General features: G+C 31.8%; 3 protein-coding genes across 5 annotated transcripts; 1 reads left to right on the top strand and 2 right to left on the bottom strand.

The window, feature by feature from the left end:
- Positions 1-1395: 1395 nt before the first annotated feature.
- Positions 1396-5074, bottom strand: LOC111004043 (casein kinase II subunit alpha). Of its 2 annotated transcripts, XM_022274857.2 has the most exons (8): positions 4851-5074; positions 4608-4637; positions 4216-4499; positions 3326-3513; positions 3064-3256; positions 2749-2978; positions 2510-2658; positions 1396-2323 (listed from the first exon to the last, which is right to left on the bottom strand). In XM_022274857.2, the coding sequence occupies exons 3-8, from the start codon at positions 4420-4422 to the stop codon at positions 2235-2237; spliced, it is 1056 nt and encodes a 351-aa protein (XP_022130549.1). In that variant the 5' UTR covers positions 4423-4499; positions 4608-4637; positions 4851-5074; the 3' UTR covers positions 1396-2234. The 2 variants fall into 2 exon arrangements, with proteins under 2 accessions (XP_022130549.1, XP_022130548.1); XM_022274856.2 differs by lacking the exon at positions 4608-4637.
- A 1819-nt stretch (positions 5075-6893) lies between these two features.
- LOC111004065 (trafficking protein particle complex subunit 8) lies at positions 6894-19159 on the bottom strand. Its single transcript, XM_045634365.1, has 19 exons — positions 18762-19159; positions 18498-18659; positions 18120-18408; positions 17718-17871; positions 17563-17650; positions 17187-17281; positions 16451-16636; positions 16036-16136; positions 15155-15403; positions 14482-14764; positions 13683-13868; positions 12807-13107; positions 12318-12603; positions 11720-11843; positions 9976-10183; positions 9459-9676; positions 8577-9358; positions 7810-7924; positions 6894-7212 (listed from the first exon to the last, which is right to left on the bottom strand). Exons 1-19 carry the CDS (start codon positions 18907-18909, stop codon positions 7072-7074), a joined length of 4116 nt encoding a protein of 1371 aa, XP_045490321.1. The 5' UTR covers positions 18910-19159; the 3' UTR covers positions 6894-7071.
- A 459-nt stretch (positions 19160-19618) lies between these two features.
- Positions 19619-23580, top strand: LOC111003275 (protein mono-ADP-ribosyltransferase PARP16). 2 transcript variants are annotated; one of them, XM_022273699.2, is made up of 7 exons: positions 19619-19848; positions 20466-20610; positions 20689-20844; positions 21446-21655; positions 22080-22260; positions 22562-22732; positions 23062-23580. In XM_022273699.2, exons 1-7 carry the CDS (start codon positions 19721-19723, stop codon positions 23223-23225), a joined length of 1155 nt encoding a protein of 384 aa, XP_022129391.2. In that variant the 5' UTR covers positions 19619-19720; the 3' UTR covers positions 23226-23580. The 2 variants fall into 2 exon arrangements, with proteins under 2 accessions (XP_022129391.2, XP_022129390.2); XM_022273698.2 differs by having other exon boundaries at positions 23059-23580.
- Positions 23581-23606: the final 26 nt, after the last annotated feature.

Genomic DNA, 23606 nt, shown 5'->3' with positions numbered 1-23606 from the left:
AGTCATGTAACATTATTTAATTTCTTGTCCTTTATTTTTCTTTATTTGCACTAATTCTGGCCAGCATTTTTGGTAACAACGTTAGCTTACGATGTATCTATTTACTTATGTCATAGTGATATTAAAAGATTTCCAGTATATTTCATGGCTCATGTAAGACCATAAATAGTATATTTCATTACAAGTGCCTGTCATTGCAGAGTTCCGACGAATGTCACACGAGCCAAGGCGCAGCCGAAGGTGAGGGTTGCCATTCGGAACAAGTTGCTATGACGGTTCCGCACGTGTACTGAACAACTATTTTTAATACAGTTGCGAAAAAATTAAGCAATTTAATAAAACTATTTGCTCATTTTTCTCTTATGTCCACGCAATAAATTCGTTGTACGACTTACGTTTCCGGTAAAATGTTCGCCAAAGCATTTTGTGCAATTTAAAATTTCGGGTGGTGTTAATTCAAATAAAATATCGAAACTACTTATGTTGTGCAACAAAGAACTCAACTAGCAAGAACATTTTTGGAAAATGGCGCCAACCGTTATAGTATATGACCATAGATTTTTTTTTCTTTTCTTCACCCATTCTGGGTAGGCAAAGGGAACTTCGCCCATACAGACATCTCTTCAGTAGAATATTTTTATTGATATGAAATGAAAAGAAACCAAACCTAACTCATTGAATCCAATCATTAAATCTGATATTGAAACAAATTAGTAACTTCTTTTTAAAATATTTGCGTGAATCATAAAAACTTCTGTTTTTTTTTTAGTAAAACCTTCGTTGTTGGTTTTATCTTTTTAATAGACGCGTTTTGACAGTTGGGAATGATAACGCACTAGCGGTAAAGATAAAGCACGAGTGTGTAATAGCCCTCTTTCCGCACGCTAAACGTCCCTGCAATATGCCACTTTTTGAGCAACTAACTATATTAAAAAATAAATTTCATGTTCTGCTTAGATATTATATCTATGATTACTATTTGTTTTTCAGCATTTAAAAACCCTTGTCTTTATTCATAAAAGCATTACTGTAATATTGGGATCTGTCTTGTCGTCTAAAACTCCGAAGTAATACATACAACATAATAAATATTACCAATAGCAAATGACTTAAAAAAACTAAGTTTTATATTATTTCAGTATACACAAAGTACCCGTATAAACTTAAAATAGGTAATGTTTTATGTACCAAGTGCAGTGCTGAATCTACACAAGTTGAAATAAGATATGTTGCTTAGAAATCCCATTTTATAAGCTATGCTCCACTTGTTCACTTATTCTGCTCTAAATTATGCTTTCAGGAGAGAAAAATCCTCTTAAGGTTATAATTTTATTGACATAATTTGGGATGCTGCATGTAAATATTACACAAAAAATGTTATAAGAAATCCAAACATATCAGGCAAAGTTAGTCTGTTTATTAAGAAAATTTTGATGTAACAACTTCAAGTCATTACATTAAAAATAAATTATAAAACAATGTAGCTCACCATTTTTGCTGAAGACTGACTCGATTTAACTATATTATATTTATAGGGACAGCTAATGTAACTTATCGAAAATATACTAATAGAAGCAATGTTATTGAACATCACTATTCATAATAATTAACTTTACTGGTATTCCTTAAAATCATGTATAATGAAAAAAGTTATAATTTTGTATTTACTCACATATCTACACTTTTATAAAATAAATACAAAATTTTAACCCAAGTACCAACAAAATAGCTAATAACCAGTATCTAAAAACAGTATGTGGATGTTATCAGTATCATATCATACAAGTAATTACAATAATACCATAGGTTAATAAATGCAAAGATCAAGTGCAATGAAACTCCAAAATGTATACCACATAAAATAGAAAGATAATGGATTCTTTTGTATCAATGGAACTATCCATACAAAATTCTCCCAAACAGAAAGCTTTTGGGCTGATGAGGTGGTTTTATACCAGATGAAAACACTTTTAAAACAATTCATTAACCAGATTTTACTAACATTTAAACACTAAAGTATGTAGGTCCAAATTATATGTTAAAGTAGAATGGAATAGAGTTCAAAACAAAGGAGTAATTTCTCAATTGTGTCCCTTCTGCATTTCTTATGGACTCCATTAGCGCAAAGTTTTCAATGTAAATCTTCCAGAGTCTTGTATGGGTGAATATATATAAATATATATATATATATCATAACATACTGTTATAAAGAGCATTATTTAATATTTAAAATATTATTCTTTTGCATTTATTGCCCCCTGCAATGCATTTGGAGTTGGTGAATTAGAAGATGCCATTCTGCCTTGCTCCTTCACAATGGGATCTGTAAAAATAAGAATTATTATAACAGATCACTTTTATTAACATTTTAGTAAGTAGTATTATTAGTAAAATATAATAAACTTTTTGTTACAACATACATATTACGAACTATGACTTACATTGTTAGTTGATCATAATATCTATAATCATAATTGATAAATATTTTAGTGAAATTGAAAGAACTTACAAAAGTATGGATGGTCCATAGCTTCACGGGCCGTGTAACGCTCATAATGGTCGTAGCGCAAAAGACGGTCCAAGAAGTCTAAAGCTTCAGGAGAAACTAAGTGCTGATTTTCTGAATGTACAAATCGATCCCACCGTTTACGAGAATGCCTGAAATATACATATAGAAGAATTATCTACTTTTGCCTTTGCTTTTATTATAAATATAATTTTTAGTAGTTTTATTTAAGTAAAACTGACCTTCCAAGTATATCATTGTAACGTGGATCCAATTCTATGTGATACTTATCCAAGTATTCAAACAATTCTTCAGTGCCCAGCACTTTGACAATGCGTACAAGTTGGTCATAATTATCATGTCCATGGAAGAATGGCTCCTTACGGAAAATCATGGATGCCAACATACATCCTAGTGACCACATATCCAATGAGTAATCATACATTTGATAGTCAACCAGGAGTTCAGGTCCCTAAAAATTAAATTTAATGAAATTAAAAACTGAGCATTCATTTTTGATGATAACAAAAAAATATCTGACAACTAATATAGCTTACCTTAAAGTACCTTGAAGCAACACGAACATTGTATTCTTGTCCAGGATGATAAAATTCAGCTAATCCCCAATCAATGAGACGTAACTTTCTATTATCATGATCAATCATTACATTGTGAGGCTTTACGTCTCTATGCATTATGCCCATACTGTGGCAATAATCTAATGCTTTCAAAAGTTCATACAGATAATACCTGAAATGTTATGTTGTATTAACAATTAATAAAATTTTACCATTATAAACTTAAGATGATAGACAGTACCTTATATCATAATCTGTTAGTGTTTGATAGAGTTGTTTAAAATCAGTGTTGTTGACATGTTCAAATATGAGTGCTGGGGTGCGGGATACAGGATCTTTTACTACAGCTTGTAATGATATTATATTTGTGCCTCCTCTTAAATTTTCTAATATTTTAATTTCTCTTCTTATTTTCTTCTTCTTAACAGGCTAGAAAAAGAAAATGATAAGGTTATATATCCAAACAAGTGGCAATGTAGTAACTAAGCTGTGGTACAGAACTCTCAACACTAACAATGTCCATGACATTTATCCTGGCTAAATACAGTACATCATTCAAAGTACCCAATTAATGCCTATGGAGGAAAAAAAACATTGTGAGAAAACTAGCATATCATGAAGTAAAAGTTTATGACTTTTATCAGGAACTGAAGATGGATCACCTACTTGATCTTATTAGAAACAAATATCAACAAAATAAATGTAATGTAGACTATAGCTATGCAAAAGTATCTATAAATCTTCCAATGTTATATGAAAAATAATTATACTAATATGGGCTACAAGCAAACCACAGGTACAGTAAATTTGCTGTTAAATCTTGTGATATTACAAGTAGTTTACACTACACTAAAAGTACAGTATACACTAAAAGATAAAAATTTAAAAATTATTATACCAATTGAATTAATCATGTGAAGACAAATAAAATATTTGAGTGAGAAATTCTATGAAACATTTAATTAAATTTAAACTTAACTGTATATATTATATTTAAATGTACCCAATTATCTAATGCACTCAGTTATTTTTATTAAGATTAATCAACTAATTCTGACATATTGACTAATTGACATATCTGCACTAAGATTTTCTAACATGACTTCTCAAACAAGTTTAAAACAAACTTACCTTCAATATTTTAACTACACATTTTTCATTGTTTTTAATATTAATTGCTTCGAATACTTCACTGTATTTTCCACGGCCAAGTTTTCGAACCAACTCATAGTCTTCTTGATTTCCCCAGTCTACTACAAAGCTTTCATAATCCCAATACTCTCTGGGCTTTTGTGAGTTAACGTCGGCATATACCCGAGCTCTACTAGGTACTGCCATCGTGTGATACCTTTGCCAACCTAAGGTTTTATCGACGATGCTCTTACCAGATATCGCATATGTCTTGAGTAATGATACTGTGAATAAAAATATTTTCAACGTCACTCTTATGTTTCACAATCACTGGTTATTTGATTTTTAATCTTTCAAATTGTCACTGGGGATCATTACTAGCAATTACGAACATTTACGAGTCACTTGTATTGATGTATAACCTAAAAACGACATCCAACTCAGTTAAAGCAAATAATTTTTTATCAAAATAACTATTTATATTACTAAAATCGCAATATATATATGTATATTGCTAACATACAATCGATAAATTTACTCATGCTTTGATGACATGAAATAAAATTTGAAAGTCTTCACAGAGAAAAAACGCACGCCATTATTCGTAAAATGATCTAATGGAGGAGATTGCATACCTAACACATCCCTGCAGTTATCCTAAATTTTAACAATAATTACTTCGAGCATACATATAGGTCTTGAAAATTAACGAATAACTTAGAGTTCAATATACAAATTACACTTCTATCACATAACCGGCACAAATCCAGCGAAATTCAAGATGGACGCCCATCTATCCATTTAGCTACCAGTCAATTCCACTCTGGCGGCTGGCCGTGGCCATGGCCAAGTACGCCCGTAAGTGTGGTCATTCCAATGTTTTAAATACCCATTTCTATAAAGTGACTGGGAACGCAAAAATAATGTAAACAAATAATAATTATTTTTAAGATCTTTGACTCAGTTCCAATTAAATTGATATTACATTATAAAGTATTGAATTAGTATTAAAATGAATGAATAAAAGGAAAGAAAGAAAATAAATTGTATGTATTTATTGCCAACATTGTCGACATAAAAAAGTCTAATCATGAATCTTGAGTACTAAAATTCGGTATTTAATAATTATAATTAAATAAAAACTATTTTTAAAATATCTTGAATGGACATACTTATAAGGAGTTGATAAGTTGTTTAAATCAATACTATCTTTTTGGTTTAAAAAAAACTATAAAAACTTATATTTATTATATTAAACCTTAATAATAATAAATATAAGTTTAAGTAAGTCTGATTGTAAAGGTTACAATGAACGTAACATGAACTTTCACCCCTTTTATCAGCCAGTTGTTTGTATCTCGCATCTAAATATTATACTATTTTTAGCCATTCACTGCTTAAGTTAAAGGAAACGATTCAGCATGGCCACACCGTGTAAAATTTATGTTGTCACGTCAGTAGCATTCTATCACAGACACATAACATTACACTGTATTATTACCTTAAGGCTTATGGTATTGAATATTATTATTCAGTCACTAAATAACCTCTTCTCTATAAATTCTACCTAAATCTTTATAGCGTTGTGCACAGAAAAAAGTGTGTGTAATTATGTACACGCGTTAGAAGTTATACTTCTTTGGCGTATGGAAAAAAAAGTAACTAAAATGCAGCAGTGATAAACGAATAATTAAAATTAATCAAAAAGATTTTATTTAAATAAATAAATAATTAGTAAATACTATGACCATCGTATATGAAATTGATTTTAAAACACCGAAATAATATTTATTTATTCACACTGTTTAATTGTACTGTTACGAAACACGTGTTCTAAATATAAAAATACTAGAATAATCAACTTGAACATAGTTATCAATTTCCATGCCACCAAGATCTACCTTTACGACGTCGAATTTAGGTATTGGTGAGCACGCGCATCGTAAAAATTCACTCTCATCATTTTTCTCCATCGCACCAAAAGTATAAATTCAAAAAATATTTACAAAATAATTAATAAAGCTGTAAGATCTGTGGTCTATGCATGTTATGCTGTATAGTGTACTGTGAAGCATTGTATCACCCAAATCAACAATAATAATCTCACTATATAGTCACTACTGACCGTTCTAGATTATGCTCATTCATAATCATATCGTAACTCACTCTATGTAACAAATTTACCTATCTCACAAATTTAAAAAAAAGCATGAATGTCTAGTAATGACACGCTATGGTACTGTATAAAGATGAAATAATACCACAAAGTAAGTATTTTCTTACCATAAAGTAAAAAAAATCCAAATACATATTCTGATTTAAACTGATATTTCATATTTCCTTTCAACACAAATACAAATATGTACTGTTAAAGATAAGTCATGACCAATACAAGATTTTATGAAATAGGATTAACCTTTAATGAACAACTATGAATATTCATATCTAAATTATATTTTAAACTGTTTGTTTCTGCCATACTGAGTGCTAAACGAGGTCTCGTCATTGATCTGTATCCAACTAAGGGCGAAAGAGGAAGGTCGTTCGCATTTAACTATTTAACGTGTTATATATTTATATTGCATCGTTGGAAACGATTCAATAAGTGAAAATTTAAATAAGCATAGACAATTTTTATGTTTATTTAAGGAATATTTTCTTAAATAAAAGTCACAGCATCATACTAGTATACAGTTTTAATTTACGACAGCCATAAAACCGAAACGATTTTTCTACAGGAATATAACAAAACATTTAATGTTTATGCTTTGAGCCATTCATAGCACGTGAAAATTCATATTGAAAAATACTAAACATATTATAAATTAATAATTTGTTTGCTATTACATAATTAATTTAATCGGCTTGTTTAACAACTAATAAAGAGGTATTATTAATAAACTGAGTAATAGCAACATTGTCTGGTTCAATGTTTGTTATAATGGAAAAGGCAGCACCGACAGTATATGTACCAGGAATTGCACATAAGGCGTTTACCTGAAAAAAAATAATAATTTAAAGACACGAAGCAAACAAGTAATACATATTGGGGCCTACTATGAAATTGACGTTCTTATAAAAGTTTATTGTGTAGAAAACGATGTTCTCGTATATCTGTCGTAGTAAAGTAGTTAAAGATTTAATTTACTCTCTGATTTAACTACTTTACAGCGACATGTCTATATTCACACTGTATACGTGCTAATGATAAATATATAAATAAATAAAACATCTGCGTTTACTGCACGAGAGTTATAAACGCTACATCAACCAATAGCCTGTTGTTTTTCTAGATCTCCCCTACTCTCTCTCTCAATCGTTTTTACTAAGCGTTCTCCCACCTATTCATGGCACTGTGCGTGATGTGAAGTTCGATCTATCTCCCTACTCTCGCTCTATGGCGACAAAAACGCTGCAATACTTCGTGACGCTAATATTATTATTATTGCGTTTCATCCATAAACTTTTTACCCTCATAGCCCTAAAGAAGTTTCACTTCAAAAATTGATACCAGTTCTTATTTATATAGATATCCGCAGAGGTAATAAAATCGGTTTAAGTATTATGAATTTATATCTTTTAATTTCTAAGTACCTGCAGTTTTCGAGACTCAAACTTTTGTAAAGTGACTTTCAAACCCAGCTCTTTTGAATCGGGAGCAAATCCATTATTTAATGCCCCAGCCCAACCCAGCATGCCAGTCGACTCTCTAAAACCACAAATATATTAGAAGATTCAGAAAATTAAGAAAAACTCATCAAGACTAGCAGAGGGGAGGGCACCAGACTTCGATGCCGATCTCCTACTCACTGGACAAGGAAGAGTGAAGAAAGATACGCGACGCCACTAATATGACTTTCAGAAATGAAGAGTGCGGCTGTAGAAGACTTAAAAGTAGTGCTAAACGCTTCGCTTCAATGAGCAGTGTTGGCTTCAGCGTGCGACTCTCATACCTGAGGTCGTAGGTTCGATCCCGGGCTGTGCACCTATGGACTTTCTATGTGCTCATTTAACATTTGCTCGAACGGTGAAAGAAAATATCGTGAGGAAACCGACATGTCTTAGACCCAAAAAGCCAAACCTGTGTCAGGCACTGGAGGCTAATCACCTACTTGCCTATTAGATTTAAAAATGATCATGAAACCGGTTCAGAAATATGAGGCCAGGACCTAAAGAGGTTGTAGCGCCACTGATTTTTTATTTTAAACGCTTCTCTGTCTTTTCATCACTACAATATTTGTATTATGATATACCTCAAATAGATTTCCTATAAATATACACTGAACTGTCTTGTTTAGTAGATTCTGATATTATCAGCAATGTTAACTTGAGTCTACTTCCTATTAAAGATATGTTTTTACCTGTTCTGTTGCTTGAACATATCAATGAATACATTCACAGGAACCCCATAGCAGTTAACTATATTCACCGTTATTGGTATAATACACAACTTTTTCCTTTTAAAATTGTGATTCACGTAATTTGAATGCTCAAGTCTTAATATAACTACATTTGACTTTTCAGATTTCCCTTTTGTATCGCTTAATTCCAGTTTACTTTCGAAATCATCAACTAAGCCGTGATCTATTTTCTCTCTGTTCCGTGAAATAGTTTTGCTGAATCCGTCTAGCCAGAGACAATGTTGCCCGATCGTAGTTGTTCCACTTTTATTATTATATGCTTTCCACCTCAAAATAAACATGGATTGGATCAAACCCGTTCTATCGCCATGGTTGTTTGGGGAATCGAAGTTATCTAAAAGGGACGGTACATGGTCAAGAACAAATTTGGAAAATGGGAGTTTGTTGACGGAATCATCGATCGGTACCACATCCTTGGAGACTTTGAGACATGAATTTTCGACTTTGCCCTCTGGAACATCATCAAATATTCTGACCGCTTTGAATATAAGATGTAATCTTTCACGTGCGATCAAGGAGCTCTTAACGTCTAATACTCCTGTGATATCAGTTAACTTCCACTGTCTGCTTAAAAGCGACACTTCTAACACATCAAGGGATATATTTTCGTCTTTCTCATTGCTTATATTTTTTACTTCTACGGCGAACCTTGTGTTCTCCAAAACCTTGCCATCGGTTTCCCCTAGACACCTTCGAGGGGTGACTAACACTTCAACAACGTCCTGTAAATAGGAAAGTAATTAATTTATTAAAAAAACCTAAAAAAAATTTTTTGGAAAATAATAAATGTAGCAACATTAAGAATGTTTTGCAATTACGTACTTTCGTGGCAAAACGGAACACATGTCTCAGCAGCCTATAGGGCCGAGCTGGTAATCCAGTCTCATAATATATGAGCATGTATAACGTTGACGCTGCAGAATGCGGCCTTAAGAGCAGCGTGCCCGTACATCCGACACCCGCGTCCGCCCCGCGTGATATACAGCGTACACGCCGTTGGGCCGCTTGTATACGCAATTGTGCTCGGGCGGTACGTTCATCTGTTTTATTATTATACAAGAAACTTTTAAAATTTAACAAATATATGACATACATTAATTTTGAAAATAAAATAAAGAAGGACATTAAAAATTCCTCAGCTATAAATACTCTAATTATCTATGCAACATTTTAAGAAACAAGATATTCTAATATATAAACTTGATCGAGTGGCCTGCGAAAACTATCTAAGAATTGAATAATTACGTATTTTACTGTTTAAAACATGTATTTATTTCATAACTGACGTACTCTGCGGTCAAATATCCTATATTAATTATATTATTTTTATGATACTAACCCGATGAATCAGGTGGTTCTTTATACTTGTCTTGATATAAATACTTGAAGTCGTCTGTGTCATCAGGCGATACAACGTGCATACATTCTGGGTGAGATACGGCTATGTGCAAATTATTCATTGCAGCAGGACCGACATTACGAAAGTCCATATCAATTGTTAATATTTCGCCACTTATCACTTCCGTGTTTGTTTCCGCGAATGTAACCTTAAACAATTTAAAGAATTTTTAACACACATAAAATTCTCGTGTCACTGTGTTTGTAACTAAGCTTCTCCGAATTCGCTCGACCGATTTTCGTGAAATTTTTGGTGCATTCACAGGCAGCATTCGCTATTCTCGTCTCACAAATGATGACGTTAACTCTCTTCCATTCTAACTTAAATATTTATCATCTTTAACAGCAGGTAACCCTTATTTGCGGCCAGATTTAACTAGGCACCCATATACAATAATTAATAGAAATTAGCTTCAATTTGATATATAATTCATAAATGTACGTTTTTTACGTGCAGCCAGGTGGGTAGCGGTACCCGTGATTTTTTTTAATCTTTATGTAATTTGCCGTGTACATTTCAAAATTTAGTAGATATACATACATCCTCCAATTATAAATATACATACAATTTGGTTTTTATCAAATAACCGATGAGTACACTAATCCTGCAGCCGGATCTACGTCACTAATACCCCTGTAGGTATTAACTTACGCAAAAATTTATTTCATATATATTTATATAACATAATAATGTTCCAAATGCAAAATAAATAATTGCAAGATCTATGAAACTGTGCTCTTATTTGGTACTAAACAACACTATGAAATTATATTATATATATATGGAAGCAATGGCGACACTATTTAATGCATATGTTGTTAAATATGTCCAAGGGCGAATCCAGCTTTGGCGCCAGGAGGGAGTCACATAGTCGTGGTGAAGTCAAGAGCTAATACGTTTGTCATCATACAAAGTTATTATATTACTAGCGGATCCGACAGACGTTGTCCTGTCTATACGTCTTTAATTTGAAAATTTCAAACTTTTTTTAATAAGCTAAAACATTCTGGACCATTTTGATGAAAATTATTATTCAAATGTTATGACAATATCTAACGATCCAGCACATGGTCTACAATAACACAATGATAACAAAACTTTTTTTTTAATTTGATCGCAGCGCTAACTGTCGGGACAGACTAAAATTAAAATTCAAATATTATTTAAAATTTGACAGTGCGATGGTAGCGCCGTCTGTCGGATCCAATGTAAACATTCCAAAATCAACAACTACTAATTAATTAAAAAAAACATTGTCCAGCGGACAAAATTGTGAATCTAAACCATTCTCGAATCTCCACGAACACACACAAAAAATTTCATCAAAATTGGTCCAGTCGTTTAGGAGGAGTTCAGTCACATACACACGCACACAAGAAATATATATATTAAGATATTAAATTAATTAAATATTGAAGATATGTAGTTACACAGAGTCTGGATCGTGACAAAATATTGAAATAAAATCATTATGTTCAAGTAGTGATCCACCTTAGTAATGGAACCAGCTGGGTCATGGGGGTCATGACCCCCATTGAATTGGATCTGCCGTTGATTATGTCACAAGGCGTATAAATTAACAACATCAACGTAAAATCAGTAAAAGTCAAATAATCAACCTACTAGTAGAACTAGTAATGCTTTTGAACTAAAGAATAGTATTATATAACAATATATGTATTACTTGTAAACACGGAGCGTGGTCAATAACGGTTATGTGCAATCGTTTATTGGATCCATTTAATGTTAACTTTCCCATCACTGCTACACTATTCTCATTTTGTCTCCTATCGCTTGCGTTGATTAATCTAAAATAATTAAAACTGTTAGCCAAATTCGTGATCACTATTATTAATATTGTTTTGTTATTACTATTTTATATAAGTTTTTAATAATGAACCAAAACTTAATGTCAGACTTTACGGATTTACGGATTCACAGATTTTATTAAAATTTCTCTCTCTCAATGTCCAGTGCCAAATTAAGTCTAATGGTAACCAAGCACTTGAATTTTAAGTAATTTACTTATTCCATTTGACCTCTTTTTTGGTTAAAACCAAATTGGGTGTTGTATATTATAGAAGAGATTTTAAGTTAACATCAGTTTAAGCTAATTTATTTATTTTAATAAGAGGCATTACTGTAATACATTTTCTTGTGCATATTTTATAGACTTACATAACAGCTCCTGTAGGCTTTCTTCGTTAAGTAAATAAATTGTTGATAGAACTGAATTATCCAGAACTCCCAACTAACATAAAAAATATATATAAAAAACTCACTTGTATACGAAACCCTGTATATCCAACAGTCCAACCTTCAAAGGCGTAATCGTAAAACTGACCATTTTCTGGCATTCGCCTTCTAAGTGTAATGATTTTATTTTTTGTCCATGTATAACGTTACCCTCTAGCACTTGGCCAGCTGCAATGCTGTATTCATTATTATATGTCTCTCCCTGAACAATCCCGGAAGAACTTGGAGTAAAATTCCAGAGTAATTCCATATCCGTCAGGAGTAACGGAACCTTTAAGGGATTCTTTAAAGTAATAGCTACATGTATTGGTTCTGAAAATATTATTTATAAAATCAGTAAATTAAACGTATTACATCAAGCAAAAAATGCCGGTTTGACTTTTGTTATAACAATTTAGTATATTAGGAGCTGTAGGAAAAACAAAAGGAAATCAGCAAAATATATTGATCCAATGTCAAAATGGCATCTAAGCTTGTAAGTAGCAAAACAAAGCTGCAAATATAAAAAAAATTACCTCCTTGCGGCACGATTGGACTACTATCATTTTTCTGAGTATACAAATCTGTTGTTGGTTTAAAAATCATTGGAATACTGCCTTGCGCGACTTGGAGCAGACTTTCTTCTAGTTTACTCCAATATAAATTGTCGGTTATGTCGGAGATATTATTAAATGACACCGAAGTGGCTGGCGTTCGACCCGGGGATGATAAAGGCGAGGGCCCGGCGCATAACACAGCAGTTTCTTCGCCTATTAATAAAGGAACGGGCAACGTCGGCAGACGTTTTTTGAACTCCTCAGAACTGTCTACCCATTGCTGTGAATAATTTTATGTAGAACGTAGTATAAAAAGAAAGCACGCGTTAAATCACTTTAGAAAAATTCAACCAACACTATAAACATGCAATTTGTAAATAAGTAACGTATTTTGTACATACATACACACACAGTACAGTTTATTTTGTGATAAGTAAACAAACAAGATTTTCACATACTATATAAAGAAATTCACCATAATTTACATTTAAATAACTTATATTCAAATCTATTTAATAACGCATTACATATTAATCTTAATACACAAAATAGCATTACCACATTAGCATTTCGTAACACTGTATTCTCTTCTTTCTTCTAGTATCAAAATACATATTTGATAAAAAAATATTCAAAATTTATAAACATAATGTAGCCATTGCAGCCCGTATACGACAGCTAATTTAACGCACAAATCTTGCATTGGTAGATAACTGATAATATTCGTCGATAATATTCCAACCTGAATATCTGATTCACCTTTAGGCGATCGTCCTTAAAACGATCTTATCGATGTTCGATCGATCTTCCTATTTCTGAAATTGTCAAAACATTACCCCGGTAAAAATTACAAACCTGATGTGCGAGCATGAACTCCCGTAGAAAGGCATCCTGTTGGGTTTCAGGTTGTTGTGAGTCTGGTGAGAGTGGACCAGAAAGCCAGCGGGCGGCATCGGCTGACATCTTCAAGGCACCCGCTAAGCGCCCTAGAGCGAATTGAACGTGGTCCGTCGATAGACGCCAACCGCTTTCTTCGTACACCTAAGGACACATTTTATTTAAATTATCAATACCATCTATGTCCACATATAACACTGGCTCGTACGGTAAAGGAAAACATCGTGAGAAAACCGGCATTTGTGTAGGCGAGTGTCAGGTATAGAAGGCCGATCACCCACTTGCCTATTAGAAAAAATAGTGATCACAAAACAGATACAGGAATTGTGAGGCCCAGATCTAAAAGTTGTAAAAAACACTTGTTTTGTAGGTAATTAGTATTTAATAATAGTAATAAATATTTATTTCTTAAACAAAATGATTTTTTTACCATAATCGTTAAACATTTTGAATATCATAATTATGTGAAATGTGTAACGTTTTGAAATAAATAAATAATAAGTTGTAGTACCTAGACACCCTACCTATACAAATTGTAAAAATTGGTTTAAAATAAGCATGAGATACAAATATATCTATAATAATAGGGTCATATCTCAATAAAAAGAAATCACAAATTCGTTCACAATAATACTTACTTGACGACGAGACGACTTATCACAGTTAAACTACCTCTTAGTACTAACTTTTAGTATTAATTCACATAAGCACAAAATACATGCAACAAAGCGATTAAGCAATTAACCATTAAAATTACCTGATATGCTTGTCTATAGCACCGGTGAGCATGCTTCTTCTGTCCCGCCTTGGAAAACCTGTGACCAGCAAGGACCATGTGGAATGCATATTTCCGGCTCATGGTCTTATTGCTTGGGCCGAGGAGAAAGCATAGAGCTGCTTGTTCCAACAACATTGCGCTTCGGAGGTCACTGTCTTCTGACGTCATTCGTATGAGTTGTTTTGCGGCCTCGCCATGTAAACCGTGTTGTAATAAACATGGGATAGATAATAATGTTGCTCTGACTGCATATTGTACCATTCTGAAAGTATAGGTACACCCCACTAAGCGAGAATACTAAAAATCATAGTTATGTTGGTATCTTTTATTTATGTATGGAATACTTGAGCACGTGAATTGACTAGAAGAATCACAAACATACATCTTTTTTAATTAATTCCTATTAGTAAGCTATGTACCAAATGTATATATAAAAGCAAATTAAAAAAAAGATGAAATCGTAATCCATCGCCATTATCAGTAAAATTTCATTTTGAAATGTTGTACACAAGAAAGTATTTTATTGATTTACAATATATGTAAATTAATATATACATATATAATGCGTAAATATGTATATTATTTGACTGTGTCACAGCAAAAATTAAAAAATAGGGTGAATATTCTGTGGTAGTTATATAGATAGACTCACCTACAAGTATTCAAATACGTAACGATGCTCTCTTCCATATAGGCGTGTGTTTTGCGATTTGACTCGCCCGCCATAAAAGCACTAATAGCGGCCATTTCCAACGCCCCGGCATAGCAGAGCCAAGCGCTATCCGCGTAAAACTCTCTCTTCGCTGTGTGGTACGCGTCAAAAGCTCGCTGCCATTGGCCACAAAGAAACCAAAGATCGCCGAGTCGACGTAATTGTAACTCTGGACAGTCACTTGAATAGCTAAAATTATTAAACAATCATATTCGTCATTCTTATCACGTTTGGATAAGAAAGCGACGCATAGGGCGTTAGGCGTAATTGTGTATTAAATAATATCTTCGAGGCTAAGGCTGTAGAAATTTAGACTTTATATGTAATTAACATAAGCTTTTTCTTTAAATTTAATACACATCAGATTGAAAACCTCTTTTATCGGATTTTTTTGTCAGTTAAAAGTTCCCTATTAAATGCAAATTTAATTGTAGGTTGTACAATATATTATATACAATTTATTATTGTATTACATAGAATTAAATCAATCTAAATGTAATTTATTATCGAAACCACTAAAGTAAAAAAAAATTATGAATTATAATAAGTTGAATTGTTCTTTCATCTATCTCTAAATAAAATCACAACTTCTATCTTTACAAGAAAGATTTATTAAAATTCTATAACTGTTATTCGTTAGATATAATATTATGAATTTAAGATATATATAAATAGAAGAAAAAAATTTTTTTTTTAATAGAACAGGGGGCAAAGTGATACCGCCGCCCATGGACACCCTCGATGCTAGAAGGTTTAGTTTCGAAATACATATATCTGAATGATTATAACTTTTTTAGCCTTAGTCAAAACATACAACTTACATTACTGTATTATTAACTGTGGTGGTACCAGATTTCCCCGTTGTAAACCATCTTTTTGTAGCCGATAACAACGATCGGCTCACACCTTTTTTGTTAGCAACCTTGAAACATAACGATAATTGTATTAAATTTATAATAATTGTATCACGTACGTAGCACCACAGGTTATACTCGTAATCGGTTAACTCGTAAAGCCCGGTAAAGAGCAATAACATTTATTTTTGGTTGGTAGAAACTGACGGATTAATAATAACACAATTGCAGATACAAAAGTTCACTATATATATTGTATTGTCTGCATATACAGCAATTTGTCACCCGAATTTCATTTGTTAGACACTTCAACTGAAAAATTATTTGGTTTTGATTGTTTTAAACATTCTAGTATTTTTGGTATAAAATTCATTTAACATACCACTTCTGTAATTTGAGCTATTTGTTTCTCTATATATGGAAGTAACGCCTTAGATGCATAGTCTTGAATGAACTTTTTTATTGCATCAATATCGTTGTTATTGAGAGCTGCTCCATGCACCTCTGTATTGTCAAATGGTTTGCCTACAACATTCATACTTTCCGAACTACCAGAAAATGAATGAGTCTGAAAATATATAAATATACTATTATTAACATATAACATAATATACTATATCTTTAGAGACTTTGTCAATGTGAGATAAGAATTAATACATTCTTGACTTGCCCCTGGACCTAGACCGAGCCTGGCTGTGTCACAAATGTTTAATTAATATTTTCATATATAATATTATATAAGGCTTTCCCTATTCAATAATTAAAATTGCTTTGGATGTTAAAGGGAGAAAGCATAACACTAGACCTCAAGTTTTAAAAAGTTGGTTTTGGTTAAAAGATTTAGTAAGAATAAATAAATGTAGGGCATGTACACTCTGTTTGTATGACATGACACTCAGAAAGCACAATTCTAAAAAAAAGTTACATATTAAATTATAAAGATTTGATTCTTTCCCTATGAATCATACATGAGTATACAAAAAGTGTGGTACTGAATGTTTATTTACAAGCTATGTAACAAGTATAATAAAAGTAAATGATATATTATTTACTAATGAATAAATTTAATTTAAAATTTGTTTGATTTAGTAAAAATAAAAAGTTTTTTTAATCTTTACCTGTAAGCTATTGGCATTATCATATACATCACTTTCATTGGCCGTCAAGGGGTGTGAACCATCCTGATGTGTCGTAACTGGGACTGGTCTTTCTTCTGAAAACAATAAAAAAAAATTGTTAAAAGTATTATTTAAAAGTCTTCGATAATATTCGGTTCTCCTTAGTTTATTTTGCAATAATATAATGAATATTAAATCCAACTTATGATAAACAATTATCAGTGATCAAAAATCAATGTGCAGAGGGAAGTATGACAAGTTGACACACAATACTTCCTGGTCTATACTTAAATTTGCCTATACCAGTTCCATGTCCATAAAACTTAACAAATATCAACTCCCCACAAAAATATATATAGCTAATGTAGAACATTACCTGGTGTTAAAATATTTTCTGTTGAGACTGTTGATGATGATTCTTGCTGAGCAAATAATAAATTAGATGTGGATAGTGACAGAGTACTCTGAAATTAAAATAAGTGTGATTTTAATTGTTTAACTCATCTATTAAATCAGTAAAACAGCTATTACCGATGCAATAGGTAATTCTGATGGTTTCTTAAAACAATTTTGCCAATAATCCACTGAGAGTTTGGCATCTGTGGTCTGCCTTGAATTTATAGTAAGAATAAAACAATTAACTGCACCAAATGTCTGTTTCATTGTATCAAATGCGGAATCAGCTCTGAAAAAGGGTTAAGAATATAAATAAAAGGAATGTTATTTCAAAATGTCAACATAGTTACACCCATTATTATTGTATTATGTAAGTAGAATTAATATGTTTTACAAGTATTAAAAACTTCTCTTTCAAATTTACATGTTAAATATGGATTTAACATGTAAATATTATAGTGAAATTATAGTGAATCCTGACATCCATAACAGTTAAGAGCCGAACAGCAAAGTACACAGGTTGATTCTGCTACTTACTTTTCTTTTGATACCAGAGATGCATCATGCAGAAGCAAATATGACTTCAGAACTGAATTATTAAACCATTTTGGAAGCTTTGGTGGAGTAACATTTTGTAATTGAGCACACTGTTGATTTAAACTGTTGTATGTATCAACAATATTTTCATCTAATGTTGATGCCACTATAATACAAGATAAGAAGTGTTTGGTAAACTCATGGTCAGATGGAAATTGCACTTGAAAATAAGTTTCTCTCCATGCATCAAACCATGGTGTTTCTTGAGGTACATCAAACTTGTGCCCATCTGAAAATTTTAATAATAATCAAGAGTAGTTAAACATATGTATTATAGTTAACTAACAGGCTTAAAATGTAAGATTTTGAATAACATACCAATAGTCTTAGGAATTGTCTTATCATCATAGTTAAATAATGCAGCATTGTTTAACTGTCTTCTAGCTTCTGTGGGTTGTAGCGGTTTCCAATTCACATCTCTGAAGACTAGCTTCCAGTTCTTAACAATACAAACACTACCACCTGGCTCCCGAAACTGCCCTGTATTGTTAAACACTTTAGTAGTATCAACTGAGAATAATTGTGCAGTCCTTGCTTAATATAAATGCAGTATGATTATTTTAAAATTAATAGTCAATTTACCTTCCCAATTACACGTCGCAAAAGGTTGCAATAATTCAGATAAAGAAAGGTTGTTCTTTGATACAATATTTTCCACTTTAGCCGAGCACAGAGTTGCTACTAGAGGTGAAAAAGAACTCTGGATAAATTCTTGAGGTGTTTTAGGCATGACTAGTACGGGAATAATAAATTTCACGGCAGAAATATGACGTTAAATTTTTAACATATTGTAAAAGATAGTTTAATTAAAATAATGCACAGGAATTCCCATATCATGTATTTTCATTAAACGTATAATAAGCATACACAAATAAATTGGTAATGAACAATTATTTGTTATTAGTTCCTTTATTGGGATTAAGTGAAATCATTAATGAGCAAAAATTATATACATATTTCTACTTTGTTTATAAAATCTTCTTTAATTTCCTGACACTTAAATTAAAATACAGACTGTGAAATTATTAAATTGTCACCGCCCTTGAAGTATCTTTTACTACAATCTGTGCCCTGCGGCACAATAAAATTTTACGTCAGACGAGGCGGTAAATTATAAAATGTTACGCTGACCGAAAAGCAAATAATAACATAAAAACTATTTCAGCGCAAAATTCAAAGCATGTCCTGAGTATATCATAATATATAATATTTATTTAAATTAAATACTTATTAATTTATTTCAAACATGTTTAAATAATATCAAAACAGGCAGTTAGGCACTGTTAATAAAAGTAGATTAGTTATTACACTAATTTATATAGTAAAACAATCGCTAAAATGAAATAAATTTCTTTATTACCTATGTTTTGCCAGAAACTTAAGTCTATGAGTTACTACTGGTTTTAACGTTCTTATTTTTAAAAAAATTGTCAGTCTAACATCACATAAACTTTCCCTTTATTTTACCGTATATACACAAAATAATCTAAATTATGCCTTTTGTTTTTTAATAGATATTGTTGTAAAGTAATTTTTAAAATATGGATGGAGAACCTGAAGCGTTATCAGATACAGGAACTAATTGTAATATCGCATCCGCTTCCGAAACTCTTTCTGACAACATTCAAGCGAGACTCGATTCATTGGAAAAGAAAGCAGTCCATTTAAGGTTTGTATTTAAATTCAATAGTCTGCCCTTATAGTGTAGTAATACAAAATAAAATTGGCTTGGTATGTTATATTTGGAACCTAAGTTTCAAATTATCGTCTGTGTTACTACTGTCAATTAATCTTTAAAATTAAATAAATCAGTGGCACTACAACCTCTTTAGGTCTTGGCCTCAGATTTCTTATTCATAATCAATTTTTAAATCTAATAGAAAAGTAGGTGATCAGCCATCAGTGCCTGAGACACGCCGTCGACTTTTTGGGTCTAAGACATGTCGGTTTCCTCACGATGTTTTCCTTTACCATTCGAGCAAATGTTAAATGCACACTTAGGAAGAAAGTCCATTGGTGCACAGCCGGGGATCGAATCTACGACCTCAGGTATGAGAGTCGCACGCTGGAGCCACTGGGCCAACACTGCTCTACTTTTTTAAATAGTTAATTAATTAACCTTTACTTAATTTAATTTTTAATTAATTATTTACTTTTTATTATTACCAACTCTTTCAACAGCACTCTCTAGCTTTGAAAGCAGCAATTTAATTTTTCTCATCTGCATGAATAGAAAAGTCTTTCTTAAAATTACTATAAAGTGATATAAAACATAAAATTTTGCAGATTAGTATTAGAAAAAGACTTCAAAGCCGCTGATATAAAGTGGAGTCTCTTCGTGGCAGCAGCATTTAGTTTTCGATACGAAAGTTGTTTAAGACCATTTCCGCCGGCATTTCTAAAAAATGGCGTTAAAGACATGGATGAATTAGTATGTGTTAGACATATAGTAGTAGTATTTTTATCACGCCTAATTTTAAATTTAACAACAAAATCTGAATCATTTTAGTTAAGCGTCGTCACCGATGTTCCGGCTTTGGATCTGGTTTTACAACAACTAGATAATCTTGACAATTTGGAAAATATTAGCGATATTATCGATCTTCTATTCTATGTCCTTGTTAGGTTAAAGGAACCAAATTTGAAAACTGTCGTGCCAGAATCGGTGAGAAAACTATTCTTTAAAGATTTATATTTTCTTTTGTTTCTTTTCTATATTTATTTCTTGTCCTGTATAACTGTATTATGTATAAAGAAGATTGAAGGAAATAAGTAATAAGATGAAAAAAACATACTATACATTTTAAAAATATTTCATAATTACACATCTGTAATAGTTTTGTCACTTTAACACGGGAATTAACATCTTTCTATACTCTCTAGTCTAAGCACTTGAAGAAGTGTAAAATTAGTAAACAAGAGAAAAAGTTTTGCTACCAGCAGAATTTCCATAAATCGGTGACCTGATAAAATCTTAATGGCGTAAACGTGACAGGGATTGTCGACATATCCGACATTGTGTCCTGTTGCATGAAAATGGGGCTACAGCTTATTTTACGCCAGCTTATTATTTGTATACTTATGTACTTTTTTATTTCATTTAGATTTCCATGTAGCTTTTACATCTAGATATCCTATGCGATGTTCAGATGTTATATGATCTTGCACAGAATGTGGGTAAAAATTATGGAAAAGTACGAAAGAGAAGATTTCTCTTTTCTCTGAACACATACTATTAACTCCATCACAACATTCACCTTTTTCAGCATGAGGCGATTTTAATAAATGCGCAATCTACAAACCCAGCACCAAAACCTCAATTTATTTTCCAAGTAGTCTATTCAACAAAATCGAATTCAGAAATAAAATGGAAGGAGTTATCGAAAAATCACAAATCGTTTTATGCCTATCACGGCAATCGCTTGGAACATTTCTACTCTATTCTTAATTTTGGACTTCAACAACATTTAAATAAGGTAAGTGTGAGAACTAACCTCAAAAATCTCTCTAAATTGGGTCTGACTATAATATTATTATTTTTTTTCCTAAATTTGCAACTCAATTCTTAAATATGCTTACACACGGCAAGCTTCTTCTGTTTATTTCATAGTAATAGATGATAAATGTATTTAATAGATGTTTAAAAAATCTAAGTAGGTATGTCTTCTTGTTTATTTGAAAACTGTCACCCTATTCCTTGCACGACTGGGATTAAAAAAACACATTTTACATAACTAAAGCCTAAGTTAGTCAAGGGATAATTTAGTACTTAGTTTTGAGTTTATCAGTAACAAACAAATTATTCCTCTTTCAAATATTTGTATAGACGAATGAATGTCTACAATATATTTGTCTCCAGAGCTTTTTCATTTACCTTTAATTATTATTTCATGTTTAAAGACTACGTTATTGGGTAACGGTATACATCTTTCGCCCGAGCTCAGTATAAGCATGCCTCATAGCTATGGTGGATTCGGATGGGGAGCAAGTTGCATTGGCGGGCATTTATCCTGTGTCGCACTGTGTGAAATAATAGACACTCCCGAAGGAATCAACTACCAAAGACCTGTATCGAACGAAGGTTAAACGTTTATTAAATGAATAAATATTTAAAGAATAATTTATCACACGTATTTATTTTTAAAAGTGAGAGGAGAGCGGTAAGTCCCAAATACAGAAGCTGCTTGCATCTAGGAATGTGTACCTTCGTATTTTAATATTTTTTTACGTTGTTTTCCACACGCATAATCAAAACCAATCTCAATTATCAGGATTACGTAATTAATATGTAGAAGTATACCAATTTTTCGAAAACCATTTAATAAAGAAATATGTAAACAGTTTATATTTGTATGTTAAATTTCACAATTCCTTTATCACAGGGGATGGTCGCTGTAAAGATGATAGTGAGGAGCATGGAGACGCAAATTTTGATCAAAAACATACTAATTACCTTGTCACTAATTGCGATTTGGTCCGAGTGCGATATTTACTTGTTTATGCTAAACAACCTGCATCTATGAGATTTCCTTCGTCAAATACAAATAGAAATGGTAAATTCTCTATCTATTATAATTGATCCCAATTTTTTTCATTATCATAAATTTTATTTGCCAAAAACAACTAGTCGTAACTGTAAAAGAAATAAAAAGCCAATTGGCCACATTTTTTAAATGCAAATTTGAATCGTTACGATTTATTAAATAGTTCATTTGATTGCTATTATTAATATGTTTTTATAAAAAGTTTTACAAGCAGCAATATCAGTTGGTATTCTAGATAAGGAAGGAAGAAATTGTTTCACGTTCAACAGATTATTTTTCAGAAACCTCACAACTAAACAAATTAAACTAAACTAAAAATGTATTATTGCTTGCAGCAGGTGGCCTTCGTGAATGGGTCACAAGACACAAGTTGTTTTCAATCCTACTTGGCTATGGACTATTGCTCGCGACGATTGGTTTTGCCAGTAACCAACCAGTTAACTATTACTACAAAATGATATTAAAGAAACTAGATGTAGCACTTAGTAACGTGAAAGTGTAAAATTTTTGATTTTGTACAAATTTTTTGTCTCACTGTTGTAACTACTTATAATGTTTTTAAACAAATTGTTTAAATAAGATATGCATAAAAAAATCTTTACTTGTTCTTTATATAAAATCAATATCCGTTTTTATGTCCTTATAAAACAAACCTTGCGATTTCTATAAAACTGCTGATTTCTGAAGTACTAACCTACCGCAAGACGGGGCAAATATTAAAAGTACATTATATAATAATAAAAAAATAAGTTAAAGGATCGCGTAGAGTTTGTTTTTACAATTATCTGTATTGCTCTTTTTATAAATCAAATTTGATGCTGGTCAAATTTTAGAACAATGTCTGTGCCTATTATTTTCACGCGTCGAAGCATTCCATTGTGTC

This window comes from Pieris rapae, chromosome 1 (assembly GCF_905147795.1).
Source record: "Pieris rapae chromosome 1, ilPieRapa1.1, whole genome shotgun sequence".
In the NCBI taxonomy this organism is placed as follows: Eukaryota; Metazoa; Arthropoda; class Insecta; order Lepidoptera; family Pieridae; genus Pieris; species Pieris rapae.
Note: the sequence above shows the minus strand (reverse complement) of the source record. Positions and strands in the feature narration are given on the sequence as shown.